The sequence below is a fragment of the Gallinula chloropus genome (genome assembly GCF_964237585.1).
Source record: "Gallinula chloropus genome assembly, chromosome: Z".
In the NCBI taxonomy this organism is placed as follows: domain Eukaryota; kingdom Metazoa; phylum Chordata; class Aves; order Gruiformes; family Rallidae; genus Gallinula; species Gallinula chloropus.
In genome coordinates, this window is record NC_140089.1 from 87,360,994 (window position 1) to 87,385,672 (window position 24,679).

Consider the following 24,679-nt stretch of genomic DNA (forward strand, 5'->3'; position numbering starts at 1 on the left):
TGTCTTCAGCCAACTACAAGCAGGAATATCTGTTGTGTGAAGTTGTTTCTAGCACAACATGAGGGGATTGGAGAAGGAAAGGACTGTGATTTCCTGCACAACTCGCTTCAGCCACGAAGGTCTAAGAGAAAGGTACGCTGGTGGACCAAGGTGGGGGGCTGCTGTCAGCATGACCCTGTTAAAATTGACAGCAAAGTTCCCTTTTGCTTCAGTGGCACGTTGTATGGATCAAAGAGACGGGGATGGTGGCAAAAGATGCTCATTGGTTTACTGACTATTGCCTGCAATCTTAAGGTCTTGCAAAACTTCATGCCATTGGAAGGCCTCCAACGGGAAGTGGCAAGGGCTGAGCGGTGAAAAAGTTCTCCTGGAGCCTCTGGATCTACCCACACTGAAAGAAAGGAGAAGCCACGTCGTGTTTGTATGGCTGTCCCTCTGCAAGTAAGAGGTTTCATCGCTGTTGGACTGTTCCAACTCCTGGGAGCTCCCTTGAGCTGGACTTTCTGCAGGATGAAACCCTGGTTCAGACAAGAGGAGGTTCATGTGGACCTGGTTCTGGGAGTTTGCACAAATGCACATGGAAGACACTCAATCTTTTCTTAGTAATAAGAATGAAATTGAAATATGCTTGGATACAGCCCTTACTTCCTGATGAGAGTGGTGCTGAGGTTTGAGGTGAGCCCACCTGGCCAGAGGAGCACCAACAACAGGGAATGCAACAAGAAACCCTTCAGCTTAGAGGGTAATCTGGGCTCTGGTCCCAAACTCCCTGATGTCCTATGGGGTCTGCTTGTAAGTCACCTTAAAACCTCATCAGAGAGGTCCCTCTTCTGCCTGCAAGTCTCTTCTTCATGACACCATCCACCACAGATGGCTGGAAGGAGGACAGCCAGTGCAGGGTGCTCCTGCCATCTCACCTCCTGCCACTTCATCTCAGCAGAGGGGCACAATTAGGTGGCACACTGAAGAGTACAAACAGGGGGTGGTAGGCTTTGAAGGGGACAAGAAATGGGGGGGGGAGGAAACCAGACCATGGAACATGGAAAAAATATAGAGGAAAAGTACACTTGAAAGAAATGTGGGGTCTCAGAGGGACTGAAATATCTCGAGTTACAAATATTCCCATAGCAACCTCAAAACACTGTAAGTCCCAGATAAAGCAATTCCTCCCTCACCCCCAAACTCACAGAAGCCAAGGAAAAATGTGCCACAAGCTTTCCAGAGCAGCACAGCCCTTGCTGGGGGTAAGCTTGGGCTACCTGGGCCGACCCAAACCCAAAAGGAACGACCAGGTATGGTGCCTCCTGGTCACAACTGGTGTTAAGCAGGACTTATTCCCTGTAATAGCTGAAAAAAGGTTCCCTTTCTCTTTTTTTTTTTTCAGGGAAAAGCAAACCCAGGCCACCAACACTGTTTATTTTAACGATTCCTTAAATAATCTGCATTTAAGGTCTCCGAGCGATGGTGTGGTTATATCTATATTTACTGGATAAATGTACTTATTTATGGATGGGATCCTTTACTGCTGACAGTAAGGTTTGTTTTTAAGCCTGACCGGGGTAGAGGAAATACATACAAATAAACAATAAACCTAAACAACACTAAAATAACATCAGTTAAAACAATTAAGAGTTACTTCCACTCGTGAAGTATTGTTCCCATTTTGCTATAACATGGGAAAAAAGCTCCGTTTCCTAAGTCAGCCTGTAACTGATTTGGGGTTTCTTGTAACAAAAGGGGATTTCTTTTGTCTGTTATTTATACTCTTCCTATGGCACCGTGTGTCCCTGTCGGAGTGTGTCTGGATCTCCCTCTTTCAATACAACAGTCAGAGGAGCCCAGGGCAGCATTTCAACCTCGTCCCCGTCTTGGTGGCTCGGTGGCACTGGTTGGGGTTCTTCCTCCTGCCCAGTGGGTACTGGTGGCGTATTGGTGTTGAACTGGTGCAGGCAGATGCGTTTGCAGAGGCAGTTCCTCCTGGGTCGCTTTGCCCTGGATTTTAAAGTTTTATTATCTCTGAATTGTCTATAATTCAGGAGCCATGGGGCCAGGGGTTTAAAAATAGACCCTGGAAAACAAAAAAAACCCACCTCGCTGTCGGTAATCAGCAGGAGGCGTTGAGGAAGATTCAGGGTAGGGTTTGGCTTGGGATGCTTCGCCTAATTATTCTGATGCTTTAATTGCATTTGCATCCTTCATCCCCCGTGGGGAGTTTCACGCTGGGTTGTTCTGTCGTTCTCTGTGTCTTTTGTCTCACCCTGGAGCTGGCTGCAGAGGGATGAGGTAGGACAGCGTAGCTGCCACCCAGTATTATTTAACACTCTTTTAGATGTTGTCATCCCTCTGTCTGGGTGTCTGCTCTCTGCCAGGAGCTGAGAGCAAGCTGAGGAAAGGTGTGAGGAAGGTGGTCTAGAACTAGCATGAGTAGAGGCTCGTTCAGTAAAACACACAGCGTTGGGAGAGGTGTAAACCATCATGAATGGTGGGAATCCAGGAGGTTGTGTCCCAGGAAGGCAGGGTCCTATAGGGAATAGTGCTGGTGCTTGCTGTGGCAGCCCTGACTCCTGTCACAGCCATCATCTGCCCTGTCTTGGGGGGAAAAGAGTATTCCCTGAGGGATGTGTTCTGCAGGACATTAAATGCATTGCCTTTGATGGCAGAGTAGGGTTTACAGTGCACCTCACCCCCTGCAAGATGTGATTAATTAGGAAATCCTCCAAACCAGGGCATCTCCTAAGAAATGGCTTCTCATGCCTCCTCTCCCCGTTCCTCCTCTCCCCATGCCTCCTCTCCCCATGCCTCCTCTCCCCATGCCTCCTCTCTCAGAGACAGGTTGCGCCATGCTGTGATTCACCAGGCAAGCAGGTCCTACTGTCACCGTCCCAGGGAGCATTCCTCCTCCACTCCAGGCTTTGCCAGACCAGCAGTGGCAAAGCCAGGGTTTTGCTCCTTTTCCCAGCTCTGCAGTGGCTGGAGTCTTAAAGTTCTCTTCACCAACCCAGTAGCTGAATTTCACCCTGTCTCTAAGGACTGAGGCTGAAGAGAGCATCCCTGGAGATGGCCAGGGCCGTGTGTGCCATGGTGTGGGTGAGGAGCCATGGGAGGGCCATAGCTGTGATGTGCTGTAAGGATTTAACTGCTTTTTTATCTTGGGTGAAGAGCAGGTTGTAAAAAATGTTGCACTCTCTATTCCATCGATGCCGAGCACGGATTTATTCCTTGTGCAGAAGCAACTGTTATTGTACACACCTTCCAGGAAAAATGAATAGCTTGCAGTTTGAAGGAACAGATTTATCACTTAAATTTTAATGGAGAGGAAATCATTTCCAGGCAGCTTCCTGACATTGTCTAGTATTCTTCCATGGCTTCCAGAGCAGGTCAAGGCTTTGATTTCTGCCCCAGCCCTCTCCTCCTTTCAAGAGGTAAAAAATTCCCCTTGTGTAAGGGAGGAGAGTAGGTGGCAGGCCAGTGCCGTGGGAGTTCCTGGAAGAGGAAGAGGCAATGGCAAGTGGCCCCCAAGGAGATGGCTCTACTGGAAGTGCTCACAGGACTTATGTAGGTTGATAAAGGCTGGTCTTGGTGGGGGATGGGGTAGGGCATGGGGATGGTGACGGCGGGGAGGTAGCGGTGCCCTCACCTCGTCCTGGGTGAACCTAATGAGGTTCAACGCTGCAAAGTGTCAGGTGTTGCACTTGGGCCAGAAGAATCCCAGCCACAGATACAGGCTGGGAAAAGAGCTCCTGGAGAGCAGCCCTGCTGAGAAGGACCTGGGGGTCATGGGGGAGGAGGAAATTCCCCTGAGCCAGCAGTGGCTCTTGCAGCTCAGAAGAGGGGTGGCAGCAGGGACAAGGAGGGAATTGTCCCTCTCTGCTCTGCCCTGGGGAGGCCCCAGCTGGAGTCCTGTGGCCAGAGAAAGAATACAAGAAAGAAGTGGGACTGTTGGAGAGGGGTCAGAGGAGGCCACAAAGATGCTCAGAGGGCTGGAGCAGCTCCCCTATGGAGAGAGGCTGAGGGAGCTGGGCTGGGTCAGCCTGGAGAAGAGAAGGCTGTGGGGGGACCTCACTGCAGCCTCCCAGTCCCTGAAGGGAGCAGAGGAACAGGAGGAGAATCAGCTTGTTCCAAGGGCAGAGACTGGCAGGACAAGGGGGATGGAGGAGGGGAGGTTTAAATTAGATATTAAGGGGAAGTTCTTTGCAGAGAGAGTGGTGAGGGGCTGGAACAGGCTGCCCAGAGAGGGGGTGGATGCCCCATCCCTGGGGGTGTTCAAGGCCAGGCTGGATGGGGCCCTGGGCATCCTTGTGTAGCTCCAGGCCTGGAGGTTGGTGTCCCTGCCTGTGGCAGGGGGTTGGAGCTCTGTGACCCTTGGGGTCCCTTCCAGCCCAGACCAGTCTGGGATTCTGTGAGTCTATGATTCGTGTGCGGTTGGGTGGCTGGGATGATGAACACTGGCACGCTCAACCCCACAGGCACCATGAGTGTGGGATCAGAACGTTAAATCCTGAATATATCTGGGGCTCTGTGCTGTCCCAGGCTTTCCCTCCATGGATAAAGCCACCCTACATGGAGACAAGAGCCTTATCACGGGGTGTCGCAAGCCCCTTTGGGCTGGTTTCAGCGGATCCTTGCTGGAACGGGCCATGTATTTATTTTTTTAAGCCAGCTCCTTGGTGTTTCCCTGGCTGCCTCTGCGCAGATGGGGCGTCTTTGGGGCTGCAAACCCAGCCCCACCTCTCCCTTCCCACCCCACCTCCTCCCCCCTCCACCCCACCCCCCCCCCCCAAAAATAAATCCCACCCTGAACTTTGTGTGCAATAAAGCTGAGCAAAACTCCCAGCAGCGGGCCTACCACAGGCCTAATAACCTGTTTGTTCAGTTCAGGCCTTCTGCAACCATTTGTTTAAGATAAGCGAGGGCGGAGATGTTTCTTGAGGGCACAAAAGGCTCCTGAGATAAAGCTTGTGTGGACTGATCCTGTGAGATAGGCCCCAGTCATTTCTTTCCCTTCCCTCATCACCGCCGCAGCATTTGGGTTTTTCCATTAGTCCGGTCGCTTCTCTCAGCCCCGTGTTTCCTCCTGGGGTTTTGGTTGGGCGGTTCAGGTGTCTTCACCTGCTCCACCATCATGGGCTGAAAGTGCCTCCTGCTGCACAGGGAACACCGATGGAAGAGGCTGAGTGGAGACAGACCCTTTGTGGAGTGAGGTTTCACAGCTCAAAGTCAGGCTCTATTGGACGTGAAGACCATGGGGACAAAGCAATGGACCCCAACCTCACACAGCCCCAAATCCCAAATAAGACCGTCCCTTTTGTAAGTTAAATGTTGCCAGATTCTGAAGGCATCCCCGGGATTTGCTGCCAAAGAAGGACCAGCAGCAGCAGAAAATCCCTGCCCCGTTCCCACTTATTTTCTTGTGATTTGCCCTGTGTTTTACCATTGCCACAGAAAGCAGCCAAGATGGTGCCATCCCCTGTCTTCTTCAGCTGCTGCTGCAGAGGAGACAGAGAAGAACAGTAGAGCTGTAGCAAGGTGGCTCCAAAACCAACCATTTCCCTTCTCTGGACTTAGCCCTTTTCCTTGTGTCCCTCCCAGGCCAGTACCCCCCAGGTTGCTGGGCTGAGATGCGGAGTGGGGTGGCTCAGGAGAAGGATGTTGCTGGGCAGGTATCAGCAGGGGGAGAGAGAGGTGGAGGCTCTTGGGTTGCTGCAGATTGCCAACAGGATCTTGAAAGCTTTTTTTTTTACTTGTTCTTTCATTAAACTTTGATGTAAATGGGTCTGGGGCGGTGGGAAGCCAGCTGCTGGCTTTCTGCATTCCCATGGGCAGGTGGATGTGGTTGAGGGTCGGGCAGGCACCTTTGTTAGGGAGGTGAAGCACAAAGAGAGTGCACCCAGGCATCAAACCTATTCCCCTTCCATCTGTTTGCAGCAGTTTTGGTAGATGACAGATCTCCCTTGGCTTATGCTAGGTGGCCAAACAACAGTCCCCAAGCTTGCCAGACACCACCTTTCCTTCTCCAGGGGCTGCTTTGCCCAAAGCATCTAAAAAGGAATGTGTGTGTCACAACATCGCTGATCTCCAGGGGACTGTCCCAGGGAGCAGATTGGTTCTGAACACCCCTTCTTTCCCAGAGCTGTTGGCCTTTCTTGTTAAATCTTGTATGATTTAAACCTGACCTAAGCATACACACATTAGGAGTCCCATGGGCTTCTCATTTTCTGCTCCAAGCTTGCCACCATGCAAACCACAGAGCACCTAGCTCCCAGGTTGAAAGTGACCCCTCTCAGCAACCCTTCCTGAGACCACAAGCTCCTTGTTCTCTGCTTTTCCCAAACCCCTTTGATTCCAGGGCCAGCAGCACTGACACGTCAGTTTGTAGAGTTCTCCTCCAGCCACCTATGAAACAAAAACATCCAAATGAAATGAATAAACATCCAAACAAAGCTGATGTGGGAGAGAAATCAAACTCACTTTGGCTGCCCACTGAGAAGCTGCAAACCTGCCTGTGAAAACCACAAGTACCAGGGGTTGGGGGTGTCTCCTGGCCCAAGGAGGAGGAAAAAAAAGCACCATAGAATCACAGACTGGTCTGGGTTGGAAGGGACCCCAAGGATCAGAGAGCTCCAACCCCCCCTGCCACAGGCAGGGACACCAGGCCTCTTGTGTAGGTCTTGTAGACCCATTCCAGAGTGTGGTCCTATACCTTGCAGCCTCCCCTGGGCGCTCTGCAGGGATTTCAGCCTGATAAAGAGCGTGTCCACAAAGGAAAGCTCTGCACTTCAGATCCACGCTGTCCTCAGTGAGCCGGATCTGCTGAAGTCACTCTTGTTCCTGCCCGGCGTGACCCGTGGTAGGGAGCAGCCTCCAGACAAGCCCAAGAGCTCTGTCATCAAGGTGCTCACCGTGCCCTTGGGACTCTGCTCTGTCCCCACCCACCCAGCACCCTTCACGTCTTCCCCAGCCGCTCCGCCCTTCTTGCAGGCTGCTGATAGTTCCTTTTACATCAGCTTGCTGCTCACAAAAAAAAAAAAAAAGGAGAAAAAAAAAAAGAAAGTCGACTTCACCTTCCAAATTTAGCACAGTTTAGTCACCAAAATAGACCAGAGGAGGGACCAGTTGACTGTTCTTTTCCAAAACACTGTCCCACGAGTAGGACTAAGGAAGGGAAATGCTCAGCTGGAGAGGGGAGATGCTGGGTTTTCCTGATGGGGACACGAAGTTGTCCCCTGTTCAAACACAGGCAGCGCTCAGAGCTGCTCCCTGGGTGAGGAGCCTTATTCCTGTGTCGTGAGCCCAGCCTCTCCTGCTGCTGGTGGGCAGAGGTCTGAGGAAGCCCAGGCGTGGTCTGCAAGGAGGAGATGCAGCGGCACACCGCCATTCCTGTGGTTTCTGGAGCAGCAAGGCAGATCCCGGGGCTGCGTGCTGAGGCCATCAGTGCTTTAGGTCCTTGCCTTCTGCAGAGATGGTTTCATTCTGGGGAGTGATTGTATTTGCACATGTGCCTGCAACGCCACTTTAACCCTTAAAAATACCCCCTGCTTCAGCCTGCTGTGGTAGCACAACACTGGGAGCGGTCTCACTGAGTATTGTACTATTTTTAGCCTAATTTCCTAAACTAGCATGGCTGGGGTGATTGGGCTCTGTGTGTGTGTCTGCTCCCTCCCTTCCTTTTCGCATTGGCTTTGGCACCTCTTGGCCAATTCCAAGTAAATTTTCAGAGGAACAGGTTTCTTGGAGATACTACATCTTTTTTCATCAAAAAAAAAAAAAAAAGTGATTGAGGAAATAAGTGGTGAGGAAGATTCAAACCACAGCCCTCAGGAATGAAGAAGGTTCAGAGTGTTTGTGAGCTATTAGACATCAGAGATGCCACGCAGAATTAACCATGGGTGCCTGGCTGTAAGAGAAGCCCAGGTCAAACCTGGTTAGCTAGGTGATGCTGATAAATTCTTGTTGGGGTCAGAAGGATGGGAACAGTCTTTTCTCAGTGGTGCCCAGAGACAGGACAAGAGGAGATGGGCACAAACTGGACTGGAGGAAGTCCCACCTAACCCTGAGGAGGAGCTTCTGTGGTGGGAGGGTGGCAGAGCCCTGGGCCAGGCTGCCCAGAGAGGTTGGGGAGTCTCCATCTCTGGAGCCATTCAAACCCTGTGATCCTGGGTCCTGCCCTGTGCAGCCTGATTGAGGGGACCCTGCTCTGGCAGGGGGTTGGACTGGATGGTCTCCAGAGGTCCCTGCCAACCTCGACCATTCTGTGATTCTGTGATAGCCCAACCACAGCTCTAGGAGAGGAGGCTGCCAGCTTTCCCTTTGGTCAAAGATGGGCTGTATTTGAGTGGTGAGATAAGATCCAGGGAGCATGAGGAGAGCTCTTTCTGGTGCTGGGTGCAGGGACATGAGCAGAGACCACAGAGCAACGTGTGCCACTGGATGAGCACTTCTGCAAGAGGACTAGGGCAGCTTGATGTAACAATGACCTCTGTACCGTTGGTGTGAGGGATCACATAGGATGCTGCAGCTGGTGGGGCACCTCTGGGTGTTAATGATGTTTTAATTGGAGAGAAGGGCAATCTTGGTCACCAGGAGTGGGTGCTACTCTTGAATACACTTTCTAATGCCTGTGCTAAACCCTGTGAGCGTGGCACATCCCATTTTTCTCTGGAAGAGGTAACAGTGAGGAAGAGAGTTAAAAGGGGAACTACCTTCTCAGGAAACACACTTGAAGGCTGCAGCCAAAGCCAGATTCAGATGAGGACACGTTAACCATCAGCAGGATTTACCTGGGGGCTGGGAGAGCTCTGCAGTGCTCAAAGTCTCGAAGAGTGGAGGTCTCCAAAGTGGAAGGCTCCAGCTGCCACAGGAGCTGTGGGGCTGCTGCAGTCGGTCAAGCTGAAAGGTTAGAATAAACCCTGCTGGACTCAGACTCTGGTCTGCAAGCCTACATTCATTACCATCCCCAGCAGCTTGTCTCCTCTGCTGCATCTTCCACCAGAGGAACTCAAAACACCGTTATCTCAGTAACGGCTACTGAAGTTATCTGTAAATTTTTCAGGCTTTTCACACAAGGAAGGACTTTTTTTTTTTCTTGAAGTCAGTGTGTTTCGTTGCCATGCCAATGTGACAAAGCCACTGTTTGATGAGAGAGAGTTCACCTCCCAGCCCTTGCCCTTGCCCAGGCTGCTCCCCAATGTCCCCTCGTGCCCGGTGATTCACCAACAGCGGCAGGACTGCAGAGGCCAAGACAGGCTGCAGTGGAAATAAAAGGAGTGACTTTTACAGGGCTTTTTATTGCCAGCTTGGGAAGTATGATACTGCATAAATAAAAACCATTATGTTTATGACAGCTCCCTAGTCCCTGGAAAATAAATAACACTTTGCACTTACGCAGTGCCTTTTGTCCAGGAACATCAGAGCTCTTTGCTCATATTAAGGAAGCCTCATAATGCCCGTAGAGGGTGGCAAATTCAGCATCCCCCTCATCAGATGAACGTGCCAAGTCAGTGGAGAGAGGACAGGGCAGCAGCTTGAGTTACATGCAGCTCTTCCACGGCATGACTGATGCATATCATTTAATGCCCTGGTCACCTGGGTTGATGATTGCAGTAGGCAGGTGCCACTGGTCCCTACACCGGGGGGGGGGGGTGGCATGGGTTGACTGGCTCACAGAGGGCAGGCACAGCAAGATGCTTACAGCAAAAGTCATCGACTTGCTAAGGCACAGAGGCGCAGCCCCAAGGTTTTCTTCACTTGCTCCAGAACCCTCAAAATGCTGCTGAGCGTTGTCCCCAAGCAGACAGTCTGACAGCCAAATTTTAGGTAAATCCATAAGGAAACAACTCAGTGAGAACGGGTGGTTTATGTGCAGTGGGATGGTGGAGGTGGGTGAATTCCCTGCACAGGGTGTATACTGGGATTCGTCTGTGCGTCCTCCAGTTGTTTGCCCCATGGGGTTTCTCTACTACAGAAATGGAAGCTAACTTCATTCCCTGCTCACTGCCACGGCCCTGAGAGGGTACAGTGAGCCTGCACGTTCCCAGACCTGCTTCAATGGGGCCCGAGGTGTTGTTGGGATGTTTGGATGGGAACTCTCTTTATTTGTCATGCTGACCTGTTGAGTGTGTGCCTCTCCCTCGCTCTGGCCCCCTTCCATACCCCTGCCTCCTGTACCTTGGAGCTGACCTCTGCTTTCCCCTCTGGTTCACAGGGTTACCACCCGCTGCCTCATGAAGCTGAAATCGCACACACCAAAAAACTGTTCAGAAGGAGGAGAAACGACCGGAGGTAGGTGCAACCACCTCAGTGGTTGGGGGTTGTGTTTGGATCTTCTTTATCACACATCTTCCCCCGCTGTCTCATGAAGTATCTTTGGGTAATACTGTTGTTCAGCGATTGCCAGCGTTGGGTTAATGCATCAACCCTTGTTTGAGCACTTATGTCCCAAAATGCAGACTCTGTCCATGACCATATCAGTGATTTAAATCTGGGATACTTCCCATATTGCTCTAGGAGCACCTTAAGGACCTCCTCTTCCCCTTACACTTGTTCCAGCATAGCGAGATCCTACCCTCTTGTGTTAAAAGAGGCAGCTAACAAGGTATAATCTGCAAAAGTTTTGAGTCCTTGCGACTTTCCTCCTCTCTTTTCCACTGAAGAAAGTGGATGTGGATGAGAGGGGTTTGCAGCCAGCACCCCACACTCATCTGCATGTGCTAAATAGGCAGCCGGGTTCCTGTGGCATTGGTGATTTCAATCTATTGAGTTAATTTAATTGGGTGGATTGGATATTTAATTGTGTAAATTGCATATTTAATTACACGAGGGCATCTAGAGTGCTTGGTGGGAATCGTGACTGTGGTTGAACGTGAAATTAAGCAGGGAGTGAGGGAGTTGGTTGTACATACAGCTTTATTTCTTGCCAGCAGGTTCTGCCATGGCTGAGACAACACAGCCAGGGCAATAAAATGTTCCTAAAACAAGGGGTCTGTAAGGTTAATGTTATTTAGTGGGGGTGGGGGGGAAAAAGTGACCAGTATTTTCTCCTAAGGTGATCTGAAATCTGTCTTTGAGCTGTGATGCCTCGCAGGGGCATTTCTGGGGAAGCCCCACAGGCACCTGTAATAATTGTTGGGGCGTGTCCTCAGGTGCCCCCATCACTTCTCAACTTGTGAACAGCCATGATTTAGTTAATTCTGTGCTTGGTTTGGGTTTTCCCAACTTCACTGAGTGACCAAGAAACAGCTGTAAAGAGTTTGCTCAGGCATCCAAGAAACATTCTTCTGTGGGCAGGGCGGTTCATCAGCAGCAAGCTCTGTTTTCTCTCCTCTTTGGGGCTCGCTCTTTTCCTCTATACAATTTAAAAGACAATTTTGCCTTGTGATTGGGGGGTGGGGATGATTTAAAAAAGGCTTCTTCTTTCGGCTGGGTTACAGCCCTGTGACCACCGAACTGTGGTTAAACTGAAAAGCTTTGTGTACCCAAAGACACCTGGGTGGGCTTCCTCGCAGCGCTGGGATGTCCTCCCTGAGAAACCTCAGAGAAGGTTGGAGCATCCTGCTTCCATCCCCACTCACCTAGAGGGTCTTCCTCCACCATCCACAGGGTGTGTGATGCTGAAGGGGAGAAGATCTGCGGAGCTAAGGGATCATGCCTGAGGCTGTCATGTCCCAGATCCACAGAGCTACGTGTTTTGTTGGCTCTTTCCTTCCCATCTGAAAAAAACCAGCCAGTCCCAGGGATCATGCCAGAAGTGCATTTATATTTCTCTCTCTTTCTGTTCCTGTCAGATAAACCATCAGCAGACAGAAGCATCCAGCCCCCCTGGGGCATCCTTGCCTCCCGTGCAGATGGCAAAGAGAGATAGCAAAAAAAACCCTGCCTTGGGCTGGGGCTGGGTGAGATACAGCCCTGACCAAGTATCAGTGGGATAATACCCCAGGGGAGGAGAGACAGAAGCCTTAAAACCCAGTTGATATTGCATCACGGGGTGGGGGAGGAGGTACGGGACCATTTCAGCCCTGAGCAGTGGCAAATGAAATAAAATGTAAAGAGCAGAGGGTGTACAGTCCTGCCCAGGCATCCGTGGTGGTGGCAAAGCTTAGGCAGAAAAACATGCTCATTTTAATTGCAAAAAGCTAGGAAGCCCAAATGGAGGGAGCTGTAGTGAAACAATAATACCTTAAATAACAATTTAAGTGGAAAAGGCTTGGTTCTATTCCCTAGACTTCGTCTGGGGACCTCAGCATCCCCCTCCCTCTCCCCATGCCACATGGTTTGATTCCAGGGGTTTTCAAGGTCCCCTTGCCTTTGGGGTCTGTCTAGGACTAGGAGGGGAGTTTTAGTTCTTTTAGTGCCACTGGAGATGCCCACAGAGAGCACTTGATCCTTAAATTGGATTTCTAGCAGTAATTGAGGTCTCAGGATGATTATGAGAAAACCAGGATAGAAATAGGAGGGGAAAAGGGGGGAAAAAGATAGAAATAGGGGGAAAAAGGGAATAAGGGAAAAAAAGCACAAACAGGTTACAAAACTTTCATGCTTAATTGCAGCACTATTATCTTAATGTCCCGTTCTGTCACTAAGTCATCATTCTGGAGGAGAAAAGCTTGATTTCGGAGCTGCGTGGAGCCAGACAGGGGTATTGGCATCCCTCAGGATGAGATTCCATGGCCAGCAGAACAGCTGGGAGTGACGGGTTTTCTGTTTTAAATCTCACCTGGATACCGAGCGACTCGAAACTGCAAGACTGGGGGTGGGACATGGGAGGCAGGGAGGCTTGGGAGAGGCTGAGGGGGGCCATTTGGTGGTGCGTGTGTTGGGAACGGGGTTAGGAAGTAGCTTTGGAGCCCAGGGAAGAAGAGCTGGTTTCTTAGAGAGGATTTCAGCAGCCAAGGATGGGAGCAGGGTTGACATGCAGTGGATTTGCAAGAAGAAAAGGGGTTGGTCCTGCTCCTGGTTAGAAGCAGGGGTGTCCCCAAAGCCCTGCCGCCGATGGGTCTGGTTTTCACGGAGCAGCTTTTCCCCTTCTCCTGAAGGCCAGTGAGCACTTGGCACCAAGCAGCACGCCCAGACCCCACGAGCAACGCCTGCCCTTGGTGCACTGCCTCTGCCTGCCTCAGCTGAGGCGGGTGACATGTCCCAGGTCACCATGGTGGGCACCATCTTGGGTCGGGGAATCAGCCACCGGGCCCAGCTCTGCACCACGCGCAGCTTCAGGGCCTCAGCTGCAGGTGACCTTCAGTTTGGCAGCTACTTGAAGCAGCACAGCTTTATAGGAGAGCTGATGAAGTACCCAGAAACCTGCCTGGATTTTTTTTTTCCAGCTGGTCTTATAAATGATACCGGTTCCCTCCCTGAGTGTGTGCTGGCTCCTCTCCCCTCCCTGACGGCGACATTCAGCAGGAGCCACGTCTTGGCCTAGCGAGGCACCTTTTGTTTCTGGTGCGCAGTGACGCCCGCCGTCCGGCTGTGCTATAAATAGCACCCGTCCCAGCTTCCTTCCCGTCACCTTTCCTCGGGAAATGCTGTCACCGCGCTGCGGAGGAGCACGGCTCACCTACCCCGAGGTCTCTGCTGTGCACCTTTCACTCCCCTGGGGAGAAGCAGCTGTGCGACCACAGCTCTCTCTCCTTGCATGTACCCTGCGTAGTTACATACTGCGAGTAGTTTCCCCACGGGGTGTGGGCTTCATTCGATGTGTAACTCAGGTATGAAGGGCTAATTAGAGGTGTCATTAAATGGGCTTCAAGTTTCCTGGTTAAGGACCACTGTGGGTCTGCTGGACACGTTTTCAGTAACAACAATCAACATCTGCCGGGGGGGTTTGGCTGCACAAGGTGTTGTAAAAGCCGGTAGGAGGTGGTGAGGTCCTCGATGCAAAGAGTTTACAAATAAGAGCAGGAGACCAGGGAGAGGTATCACCCTCCCTACCTCGCCCAGAAGAAATCCCACACCTGGTGTTTCCTCTGTTGGTTTGGACACAGGAGGTGTAAGGCCTTCTGAGGAGGGTGAGGGAGGGCATCGCAGCTTGATGGGATCGCTGCAGGGGAGCAGCGGAGACAAGTTTTTTCACAGATGTCTTTGTGAGCAACCCACAAGCACTAATTGTCCCAAGCACTAATCCACAGAAGACCCACCCTGCCTAGATATCACCAACCAACTTGCTTTGACCCCCCCTTCCCCCCAATAGGTAACTAAATCTAATGAAGGAGGGGTTTTCCCTAGGTAGTGGGAGGACCTCTCCTGCCTGTATCTCATGCAAGTAGTCAAAAGAAAATAAATACTCTGGGACCTGTTTATCAAGTCCTCTCCTTCTGCTCTTCCCAACCCACTGCCTCACACAAGCTGTGCTGGGATGTGTGCTGGGATGTGGTCTCCTTCAGCAGGTGGGCTCTGAGTTTGGTTAACCTGTTGTTTTTCGAAAAGCTCCCCAAAAACGCCTTTTCTTAAGCATCTGTCAAAGCATCCCAAGTCAGCTGGGTGCTGCACAGGGCAGCAGTTCCCATGGCATCCTGGGATGATGCGTTTTGGGCTGGAGGGTCTTAACTGGCCAAAACCCATGGCCTGGAGATGCATGCAGAGAGGCTTGTGCCAACCTTGTAGTACTGGTAAGAAAAGTTACCCTGCTTAGATAGGATTTGCAAGGAATATATGGAGTTGATACGGGTTGGGACAGGTGGATTTGTACCTACCTTGTGGTCTTCTGGTTAGCAGAGTACAGAAATTGCTCTGCATTGGCTAAGGAAGGGGACAGTTTTGGTGAGGGGCAGGAAAAGGCTGCTGGGGAAGTCTTTTCAAAGTTTTTGCTGCTGTAATCACATTGGCTCAGTTACATCTGTTCAGATTCAAAGGTCAGATCAGGCTGAATTCCTTATCAAAAGGAAATCCTCGTGTGTGCAGACACTGCCTGGTATCTCCTGGGGTTCTCATGGTCAGTCCATGGGACAGGAGAGGGTTATGGAGGGAAGTGTGGTGCCATGGCTTGGAGAGGATGGAGCAAAGGCCTTAGAGTTAATCCTCTCTTTCCAAAATGTGTCTGAGATCCTCTTTTCCATAGAAAATGTGTGGATCCCTTGTGCTTCCTCCACATGCAGCTGGTGAGTCTCCAGGCTTTGGGATGACCAGAGCCACAAGGTACTGCGCTGCTTGTCCCAACCAGGGCTCTTGGGGACCAGGGCTGGCCTGAGGTGAAGAACTGTCACCTGGAGCTGTGGCTGAGTTTCCTGTCACCTCCCCCTCCTCCTGTTGGGAGGAGGTTTAAGGGGGGGCATTTCTGCATGTGGGATATCTGTCCTTTGTAAAGCCCTTGCGTGGAGGTAAGGAGATGGAGCAGAAGGTGGTGTAGGTCCTCCTGGCTCATACAGAGAGAGCAGGAGTGGGAGCTTTCCCATCTCCCCTTCAGCATGACCCAAATACCTGCAGCTTTTGACAACAGGATTACAGAAATGTCCCCAAGTTTTCCTTTGCGTTGTCCTAATTCGCTTCCTACTGTTAACTTGGCTTTACACTTAAATGATCAGGAAAAAACAGTCTGGATTTTGTGTGTGTGTGTGTGTGTTGTTTTCTGTTTTTAATTAGATTCAGAGCTGGGGGAGGCAGAAATATCCTCCTTCCCTGGAGAGCCCCGGGTGGCTGTCAGGGACAGTTTCCTCTTCCTGAAGGAGGAGGGTTGTGTAAGTGCCACTGACCCCTCCTGCTCACACCCACGCCGAATACCCGGTTAGCTGGTGTGAGAGCACAGGGGCAGGCACCCCACACTCCCCCCGTCCTGCCTCCTTGCTCAGATCCCATCTCATCCCAGTGGGCCACCGTGTTTCTGGGGGACATCCCGGGGCTCATCCCAGCTGGTCCATGGTGGCCCCAGCCAGGGTCCTGCACGGAGGCGAGCGCTGTCCTCCGTAGGCATGGCCCAGAGGACAGTCACAGCGGGCTGGGGGCCAAGCAGGGAACGTCCCAGATCCGCCGGCGGCTCCGCAGAGAAGCATAGGCAAGCTGTGATATATTTCTTTTCCCATTATATTTGATTTTACAGACCCTCGGGGACACTCAACCACCTACAGTGATTAGTTCAACTGATTAAGCTGCTTTTCCTCTTGTGGCAAGCTCCTTTTGTGAAGGGTTTTCAATAGCCACGCTGCTCGGGACATTGTTCCTGTACAATTTCCTTTCAAAACACCATTAAAGGGCACTCTACCACTTTACCCCTGTCATAAAACATCACAGGGATCGGCTTTTGCCCGGCTTGCTCCTCTGAGGGCACCGTCTCCTCGTTCAGGGAGGAGGTGACAGGGTTGGGTGGGAGTTGCAGGTCCACATGATGCTGGAGTGAGGTGGAGCCATCAGGTGAGGGGGGATTTGAGATGAGATGAGAGGTAAAGCAAAAGTTTTCTGCTTTCTTTTTTTTTTTCTTTTCTTTTCCTTTTCTTTTTTTTTCCTTTTTTTTCTTTTTTTTTCTTTCTTTTTTTTTTTTTTTTGCTGTTTGTTAATATGAGGATCCAGGGTCACCCAGGGAAGTGAAGAGATAAAATAAACTGGAAAGCCCAGAGAAGGAAATGCTGCTTCGCACATGTCGGCTGGTTCAGCCTTGCCCGGCAGAGGCTGGGAGCGGATGCGGATGCTCTGGAGGTACCCAGGGGGGGTAAACGACGACTCAGAGGGAGAAGGGCTGTTTCAGCTGGAGAAACATGGCAAGCAGATAAAACCTGGACATTTAATACTGAGAATCAGAGGAAGGTCTGCCTTGATTGCCACTGAGGGAGTAACAGGCGCAGGGAACTGGAGGGGGTTGCAGCAGCACACCATCCTCCCTCCCTGTGTTTGTAGTTGCTCCCATACCCTCTAGCAAGGCTATTGGGTAAGTCCATAGGAAGACCTGGTGTCGTGGGGACCTGGTCTGCCCATCAGCTGCTCTTTGGGCAAGGCAGTGATGGAGTAGGGCAGTGATGATGTCAGGAGGGGTGAAGTGAGAGCCTGCCTGGCCAGACGTGCTGGCATCGCCCAACCCTGCTTGCCCTTCCTTCCAGGCGTCGAGAAGAAGGCTCTGCCAGGGGTCACGGTGCTGGGACCCTGCTCCCAGGAGGAGGTTGTTGAGAACAAAGCCTGCATCAGGCTCCCCACTGAAGGAGCGGCCCTGAGTGATCAAAAAGCCATCTCCTGTGGACTTGTGGGCATCTGGCTGCGGGTGACTCAGCCGCGGGTGGAGCGGCTGGGCAGCACTCCAGCTTCTCATCAAGAGGGACCTCCTAGAGCTCAGGCATGGGGGTGATTTGGTTCCATCAAGACCCCTCACTGCCTTTGAACCGCGCTCTGGGCCCAGGGAACAGGACACAGCAAGGCATGGGGCTGTAATGGTCCACCACCATTGCTGTGCAGTCATCCCAAACCCATTTCCTACGGGGATCAGATAGATCTGCAGAAGCCACGTGAAGTTCAACCAAGTTCATATCTAGCATCATTCCTGGAATGGTTCATCTAAGGGCCTGCCCCAGCACCATCCCCAGGGCTGCAGGCAGAGGGACTTCCCATTAGTCCAGCGGCCCATGCGAGGCACGGGTAGCAGTAAGGTGGAGGGGTTGGTATTTAGCATCCATCGGGGAGTTTGTTTTGCCTGTCACCCGTATCTCAGTCTGTGGCGGGGTGAGTAGGGGTTTCCCATCCAGCTGCTCTTGTTTCTGCCGTTGTGATGGGCACTAAGCCCTAGTGCAGGGAGGCTGGTGGTGAAAATATGCCCAGCCGTGAGTCAGCCCTGAAGGCAGATGGTGTGGCTGTGATCCTGCCGGCAGAGCACACCACTGGACCTAACAGCTCCCTTCCCGACACTGGCAACGGCTGAAAGGATTTCTGCATTTCATGTAAGGCAGGTAGAGCATACTTCAGTCAGTGTTGGGACACTCTGTGGGCTCAAGGATAGTGCAGAGACAAAAATAAAAACTTTGGGAGTTGAACAGGGCACTGGTATGTGTGAGTGGGACTTCAGGACTTCAGAATCACAGCATCACAGAATTGTAGGGGTGGGAAGGGACCTCCAGAGATCATCGGGTCCAACCCCCTGCCAAAGCAGGGTCCCTAGGACAGGGCACACAGGTCAGTGTCCAGATGGGGCTGGAATATCTCCAGAGAAGGAGACTCCACACCCCCTGGGCAGCCTGTCCCAGGGCTCCCTCACCCTCACTGAGAAGAAGTTCTTCCCCGGATTGGTGTGGAACTCCCTGTGCACCAACTTAAGCCCATCGCCCGCCCCTTGCCCTGTCCCCACAGCCACTGAGAAGAGGCTGCCCATGTCCCTCTGTGTCCCACCCTTCAGCTATTGATACCCATTGATCAGAGATCCCCTCTCAGGCTTTTTTTCTACAGGCTGAACAGCCCCAGCTCACTCAGCCTTTCCTCATAGGGGAGATGCTCCAGGCCTTTAAGTACCTTTGTGTCCCCCCTCTGGACTCTCTCCAGGAGATCCCTGTCTGTTTGATCCCAGGGAGCCCAGAACTGGCCACAACACTCCAGGTGGGGCCTGAGCAGGGCAGAGCAGAGGGGGAGGATCCCCTCCTGTGACCTGCTGGCCACATTGCTTTTGATGCATCCATTACTGTTATCCCTATCTGCTCCATCGTCCTTGTGTGCCTAGCTGAAGGCATGTTGCAGAAGGGTTAAAAGATACTCATCTAAGCAAATTTAATCCTTTCCTCTCATTGTTCCTTTATTTTAATGCCAGGAGGCAGTGGCAGGAGAGAGCCGGCTGCATTTCCCAGCTGCAGGGTTGCCACCTCTCTATTGAGAGCAGCTTTGTCATTACATAAAAACTCTACAACACAAGACTTTTTATTCCTTTTTTTTTTTTTTTTATGATCTTGGCAACCAAAGTGACCCCTGTCCTGCAGACTAAATTTAACCTGAACTGCCAAGCTGCCAGTAGACTTTATGGCATCGGGACGCTTTTGCAGGTTGTTTTTCTCCATCCCTGCAGCTGATTGAGAGACTTTGTGTACCACTAGCAAAACACTCCATGGTTATGAAGTCTCAATAGAGATGTAATGGCCTGCTGGATAAGCTCAGGGTTTTATGATGTGGCTTCACAGAAAGCAAAATAATTGCTCCAGCAAAAGAATCCAGGAGGACTCCAGCATATGCCTGTGGTGGAGGGACGCTTGATCCCATCAAAATTGGGTGTTTTATTAAGTATCTTTCTCCTGTGTGACATCAGGGGCTGGGCTGGAGGACAGTCAGTTGTTGACACTGACAACTCTCCACTCCTTTTCTACTACTCTCTGTCCTTGTGAACGTTAGGGAGTGCAGAGCAGGGTCTTATGGTGGCTGTACAACAAGGGAGGAGGTTAGGAAAGCTCTTGTGTCCAAGGCCCTGGAAGGACATGGGAGACCTTGCTTAAGCTAGTAAAGACTGGTGGGATTCACCTCCATGATCACAGGTGCTATTTCAGGTGCCCCAGCATGTTGTCAGCTCCACACAAGGAGCTTAGCAGAGGCTGGATGTTGTGAAACCTGCACCAGAATGAGGTGGGAGCCAGACAAGATGCTGTGAAGCATCTCCAGTGACACCACCATCTAACTACCACTGCATGTGTCTGTGCTGACCAGCTGGGTGCCAAGGTTCCCACCATGCCCAGAGGGGTTGCAGTCAGGCAAGTTTGGAGGATTGGTCCCCTCAGCACAAAGCTGGTGTTTGGCCAAGTGACTCCCACCCCCACCTCCATCACCTGTGACTGGTTGGGCTGCCATGGGGTTTAGATCCTTAACCTCCCATTTGGCCTCTGGCATCGCAGACACCTAAAATTAGGGGATTTGAACCCACCCTCTGCATAACGTTGTGTAACCCCTTCCCTGGGCCTATGTTGTCCATGCATTACAGTATCCATCATGCTGCTGGAAGCTGTTTAGGGAGGAGTTGTGCTGTACACTAAGCTGGGGTCTGAGGGTCTCCACCATGGCACTCCATTAAAAGTCCTGCCACAAGAGTGAATTTTGTTACCAACCCTACCAAAATCTGGTGCTGCATGATGAGGAGGAAGGATTCCTCTTCTGCCTGGATAAAAAGATTGGGGGATTCCCAAAGCTGGCAATCACAGGTACTTGGAGAGCCCTAAAGAACTTCTCACTGAGATCTTCTGGCCCCCACATAAGAAAAACTAGTCTGGCCATCTTATGAGAACAGGTTTCCTTGCTTTATTTTGCCTTCCCATGTTGACCAGAACCAAGGAAGTCTGAAAAACAAAGAGCTGTGGGAGGAGTTGAGCCAAAACACCTCATGCTGGAGGAAGCACTGGGACAGGGATTTGTTTCTGGGCTCTCTTCAGCAAGAACAAAGACTTGAGACGGGGCATCCCGTTCTCTCCCATCTCTTGGAGGGGAAAATCAAGACTTCACAGCCAAGGAAAGGAAGGGTTTCCAGCAAGGTATTTCCACACTTGCAGAGAATGCCACCTTGGCGCTTCTTCTTGATAAATTTTGGGGGCAGCAGGCTGCACTTCAGGCCATGCTTGCCATATTTCTGGTGTCTGAAGAAAACGGGCTTCTATCTGTGCCTAGAAGGTGCCCATGTCACATGAGATCCCTCACCCACGTTTAGCTCAACCTCTTCTTGAGGCTGCCTGGCTTCCCTGGCCAGAGCAAGCCCTTTACCCATCAGCTGGGTAGGTAGAACCTATCCAGGTCTACCAGCCAAGCTGGCTTGACACTCTTAACGATCAGGAGTTGACACCCAGTCACGGGTGCTTCAGCAGCCTGGGTACAGTGTGTAGCTGGTGTTCTTGCCCTTAGTTTTCAATAGCAGGTGTTGATAGAGCAAACTGTTGTCATCAAGGGCGGAAGGGTTCAGCTGAGCCCCTTCAGGGTACTGCCAACTCCTACAACTGCTAATTCATTTTCAGTTTAATCTGCATCTCCTTCTAGAAGGGTGGGTGGATGTTCAGTTTATGGACTTGGTATGGCCAAAGGCAGGAGCTGGTTGAACTATGGGATCTGAGGAGATGGTGGCATCTCAGGATGTGAATGGCAGTGATGCTTTTGGCACTTGGATTTCAAACAAAGCATGAGCTGACCCAAATATTCAAGGCCTGGTGGGATTTTGGAAGTTGGTGGACAAGAGCTGTAGGGTCTTCAGCTCTGCCTAAGCTATGTTGTGAATGTGTATGTGCCCACTTCAGTTTGGTCCTAAGTATTGAGAGAAAAGAAATACATATGCCTAGGTGTGTCATGGGCACATGAAATCATGAAAGGGTCAGGAGTGGTCCCCAAAGCAGTGTGGTTTGTGGTCCTGTGTGTGAACATTAAAGCTGTTGTCCAGTTCGTGTTTAAAGAACGATAGTTTTCATTTTACATGAAAATCGGCTGTTCTGCATTCTTTGTTATCTGATTGTGAGTTCTCAGGCATCACCTTCTCCTCTGGTGTGTCTCTTACTCTCCTTATCTTCTGCTCTCTGTGAAGCAGGATGGTTTCCCTGTGTGCAGTACAATGCACACAGTGCAGGGGGTGTTTGGTTCACTCCAGCTCTGTGCAGGGTGCTCGGTGGCCACCCCGCAGAGCCAGCCCACCACACACAGCACCCACAACACCTTCACCTCCCTGCAGGGTTAGAAAGACCCACCTCAGCCAGCACTGATTGATTAGTAATCACTAATTGCATTGGCTGCTGTGGGTCGAGCACCTTTAAATCAGCACTTAAAGGTGGGTGGGTCATTTGCACAGCCCTTTAATTGGGTGGGTGGTCGGTCATGAGCTCCCCCTGACACCTTTCCTTTCCTCAGCTCCTGACCGGTTTTGTTGCCTTCAGGCCCCTCTGGCCATCCCCTAGCTCTTGCACCACCTGGGTTTCTTCTTTATGAGTCTCCCAGCTCTTCTCCAAGGATACCCTCTACCAAAGCAGGCTCTTTATCAGTCCTTCTGCTCTTCCTCAAAGGTGTAGTCCTTTAGCAAAGCCAGGTAGTACGTTTAATCCCAAACTAAACAGCATCTGAGCTCCAACCCAAACACGTCACTGTCCCTGGCAAGCACAGAACTCTGCTTTGTGGATATCATTTCCCCCACTTCAAGACTGTGAGATCTCTTCTCATGGGTCTCATATGTCTCCCTCTTTCTTTTCATTCTGACTGCAGCTGTCCTTCACAGGCAGCCAATATTGGACATACTGTTGCAATACTTACAGTTTTAGCAGAGTTAAATTAATTATGCTTTCTGAGGAGGAGGAAGAGTTTCGTTGTGGAGGAAAGGTTTCCTTCTACACATGAACAGCAAACCAATAGCTAACTGAATTATTAATCCTAAATATAAAAACAATTGGCTTTGTGGGCACTTAATCTCTACTTAGGCAAGTCCTCTGTCTCAGTACAGTTCATGGAGGTTTAACCTCTCCAGTGGGTGCAGAGGTCCATTCATCCCTACCAGGCCTCAATGCCCTTTTTACCCATCTCTAAGGAGCCCAGGAATTAATTCCCTCTACTTTGACCACAGTGTAAGTCTCCAGTAGCACAGGACAGGGTCCTTTACACTTCTCTTTCAGTGGTTCATCCTTCCAGGTCCATATGTAAACAGTGTCACCTGGTTGGAACAGGTGAGCTGGTGAGTCCAAGGGAAGAGAAAACTTTAGATTTGGGTACCTGTGTCACAAAGGTAATGCCTGTGAAAGAGACATCAAATATTCTTCAATTGCAGCCTGATCACTTGTAGGCATTTGGTCTCCCTTGATGTTTAGAAGGTTTGTAGGTTGTTGCAGTGTTTCGGCCCTGGCTGGAGGCCAGACGCCCACCAGAGCTGCTCTGTCACTGCCCTTCTCAGCTGGACAGGGGAGAACATAGGTATTGAGAGGCTCAGGAGTGAAGATAAGGCCAGGGAGAGATCATTCCACAGTCAGTGTCACAGGCACAACAGGCTCAGCATGGAATAAAGGACAGAAAACTCTCTGATGGCCCTGCCCTGCACCCCCAGTGACACCAGAGTCAGGTGATGAGAAATGGGACCAGATCTTAAAGCACCTTCCCCCACCCCTCCCTTCTTCCCAGGCATCACTTCAGTCAGGATTTTGCTCCCTTCTTCCCCCCACTGTGGCACAGGGAGGGGCAGGGACTGGGGCAATGGGGTGAGGTCAGTTCTTCACGAGCTTTTTTCCTTCTTACCTGGGATGGGGGGGTCATTCCTCCCCCTTCCCCTGCTGCACTGTGGGGTCCCACCCACAGCAGACAGTCCTCCACCAACTTCTCCAACATGAATCCTTTCCCACAGGGCTCCAGTTCTACCCCAGCTGCCCCAGTGTGGGTCCTTCCATGGGGTGCAGCCCCTCAGGCCCAGACTGCTCCAGCCTGGCCCCACACAGGGTCACAAGCCCCCCCCAGCAAAACCACTTTCTTGGTACATAAATTCAAAGAGCCTTTCTCCTTCCTTCATTCTAGGGGTTATTTGAATTCACATGGCTTCTGTTCACCTAAGCTGTGCTTCCTGACAGAGTTTAGAAACTTGTCTTTTGAGAGCTGGGTTCACTCTTCCTACTTCCCCGCGAGACTGAGGCCTCCAGAGGGGTGCAGTTCCCACTTCATCTGCAAGAACTTGGAATTCTTGTGCTACATCTGCAGTAAAATGAGGTCCATGATCAGAGAAGATTCCCCCTGGAACACCAAATCTAGGCATAATTTCTTCTAACAAGATTTTAATTACTTCCCTAGCTTTGTTGGTGTGAGAAGGGAAAACTTCTGGCCAAGCAGAGAAGGTGTCTGCTAACACCAATAAATATTTATGCTGGTTGCATTTAGGTGATTCTCAGAAGTCTGGATTCCCCAGGACTTACCTCTTGTTTCACAAGTCCTCCCACAACCTTCCTGCCCATTTTTGGGTTATTGGCACAACAGATGGTACATCTCTTCTACAGCACCCGCTGTAAGGCCGGATTTCGCTCCCAAAAGCATTTCTCTAAAATCCCTTCTAAAATCCCTTCTCTAGCAGCATGCAGTGGCAATTAGCCTGAAAATAGGAATCCATAGCCAACATGTTCCTAAGAACCCCCTTAATAGTTTCTCTGAAGTAGGTACAGCTGAAAGAAAGGCCTCCTAGCACTAGTAGCACCTAGCGTTCTTTCTCCTGAAAGAAAGGCCTCCTTTCTTTCAGCACTTAATTATCTTTGTCCTTTCATAGCTTCAAACCCCATCTATTTATATTTAAAGATACCACACATACACACAACCAACTTGTCACAGTGGGACCCCACACTCGCTCCCCCGAGCATCACATGGGCAAGTGAAGAGGTTGTGATGGGGCTGGTGCACATCCTTTTTTGGACCAGGTAGTTCTTAGGCTGGAGGGATTGATAAGGAGCATATTAACAGGAGGGGATTCAACTTTTTGAAAGGGTAGACAATGGCAGGACAAGGGGAAATGGATTAAAGCTAAAGGAAGGAAGGTTTACATTAGATATTAGGGGGAAGTTTTTTACAGAGAGAGTGGTGAGGGGCTGGAAGGGGCTGCCCAGAGAGGGGGTGGATGCCCCATCCCTGGGGGTGTCCAAGGCCAGGTTGGCTGGGTCCCTGGGCAACCTTGTGTAGCTCCAGGCCTGGAGGTTGGTGTCCCTGCCTGTGGCAGGGGGGTTGGAGCTCTGTGACCCTTGGGGTCCCTTCCAACCCAGACCAGTCTCTGATTCTGTGTTTCTGTGATCAGGTGAGCCTGATCATCGCTCAGGAGCGTGGCGTGCACGAG

General features: G+C 51.1%; 1 protein-coding gene across 2 annotated transcripts in view; it reads left to right on the forward strand.

The window, feature by feature from the left end:
- CTIF (cap binding complex dependent translation initiation factor) overlaps positions 1 to 24,679 on the forward strand; it is a gene marked incomplete at both ends in the record, with an annotated part of 131,305 nt that overhangs the window by 49,517 nt on the left and 57,109 nt on the right. For both annotated transcript variants that reach the window (XM_084278201.1, XM_084278202.1), the window contains one exon: positions 10,202 to 10,278. In XM_084278201.1, the coding sequence (XP_084134327.1) occupies positions 10,202 to 10,278 (77 nt within the window). The remainder of the gene's footprint in view (positions 1 to 10,201; positions 10,279 to 24,679) is intronic.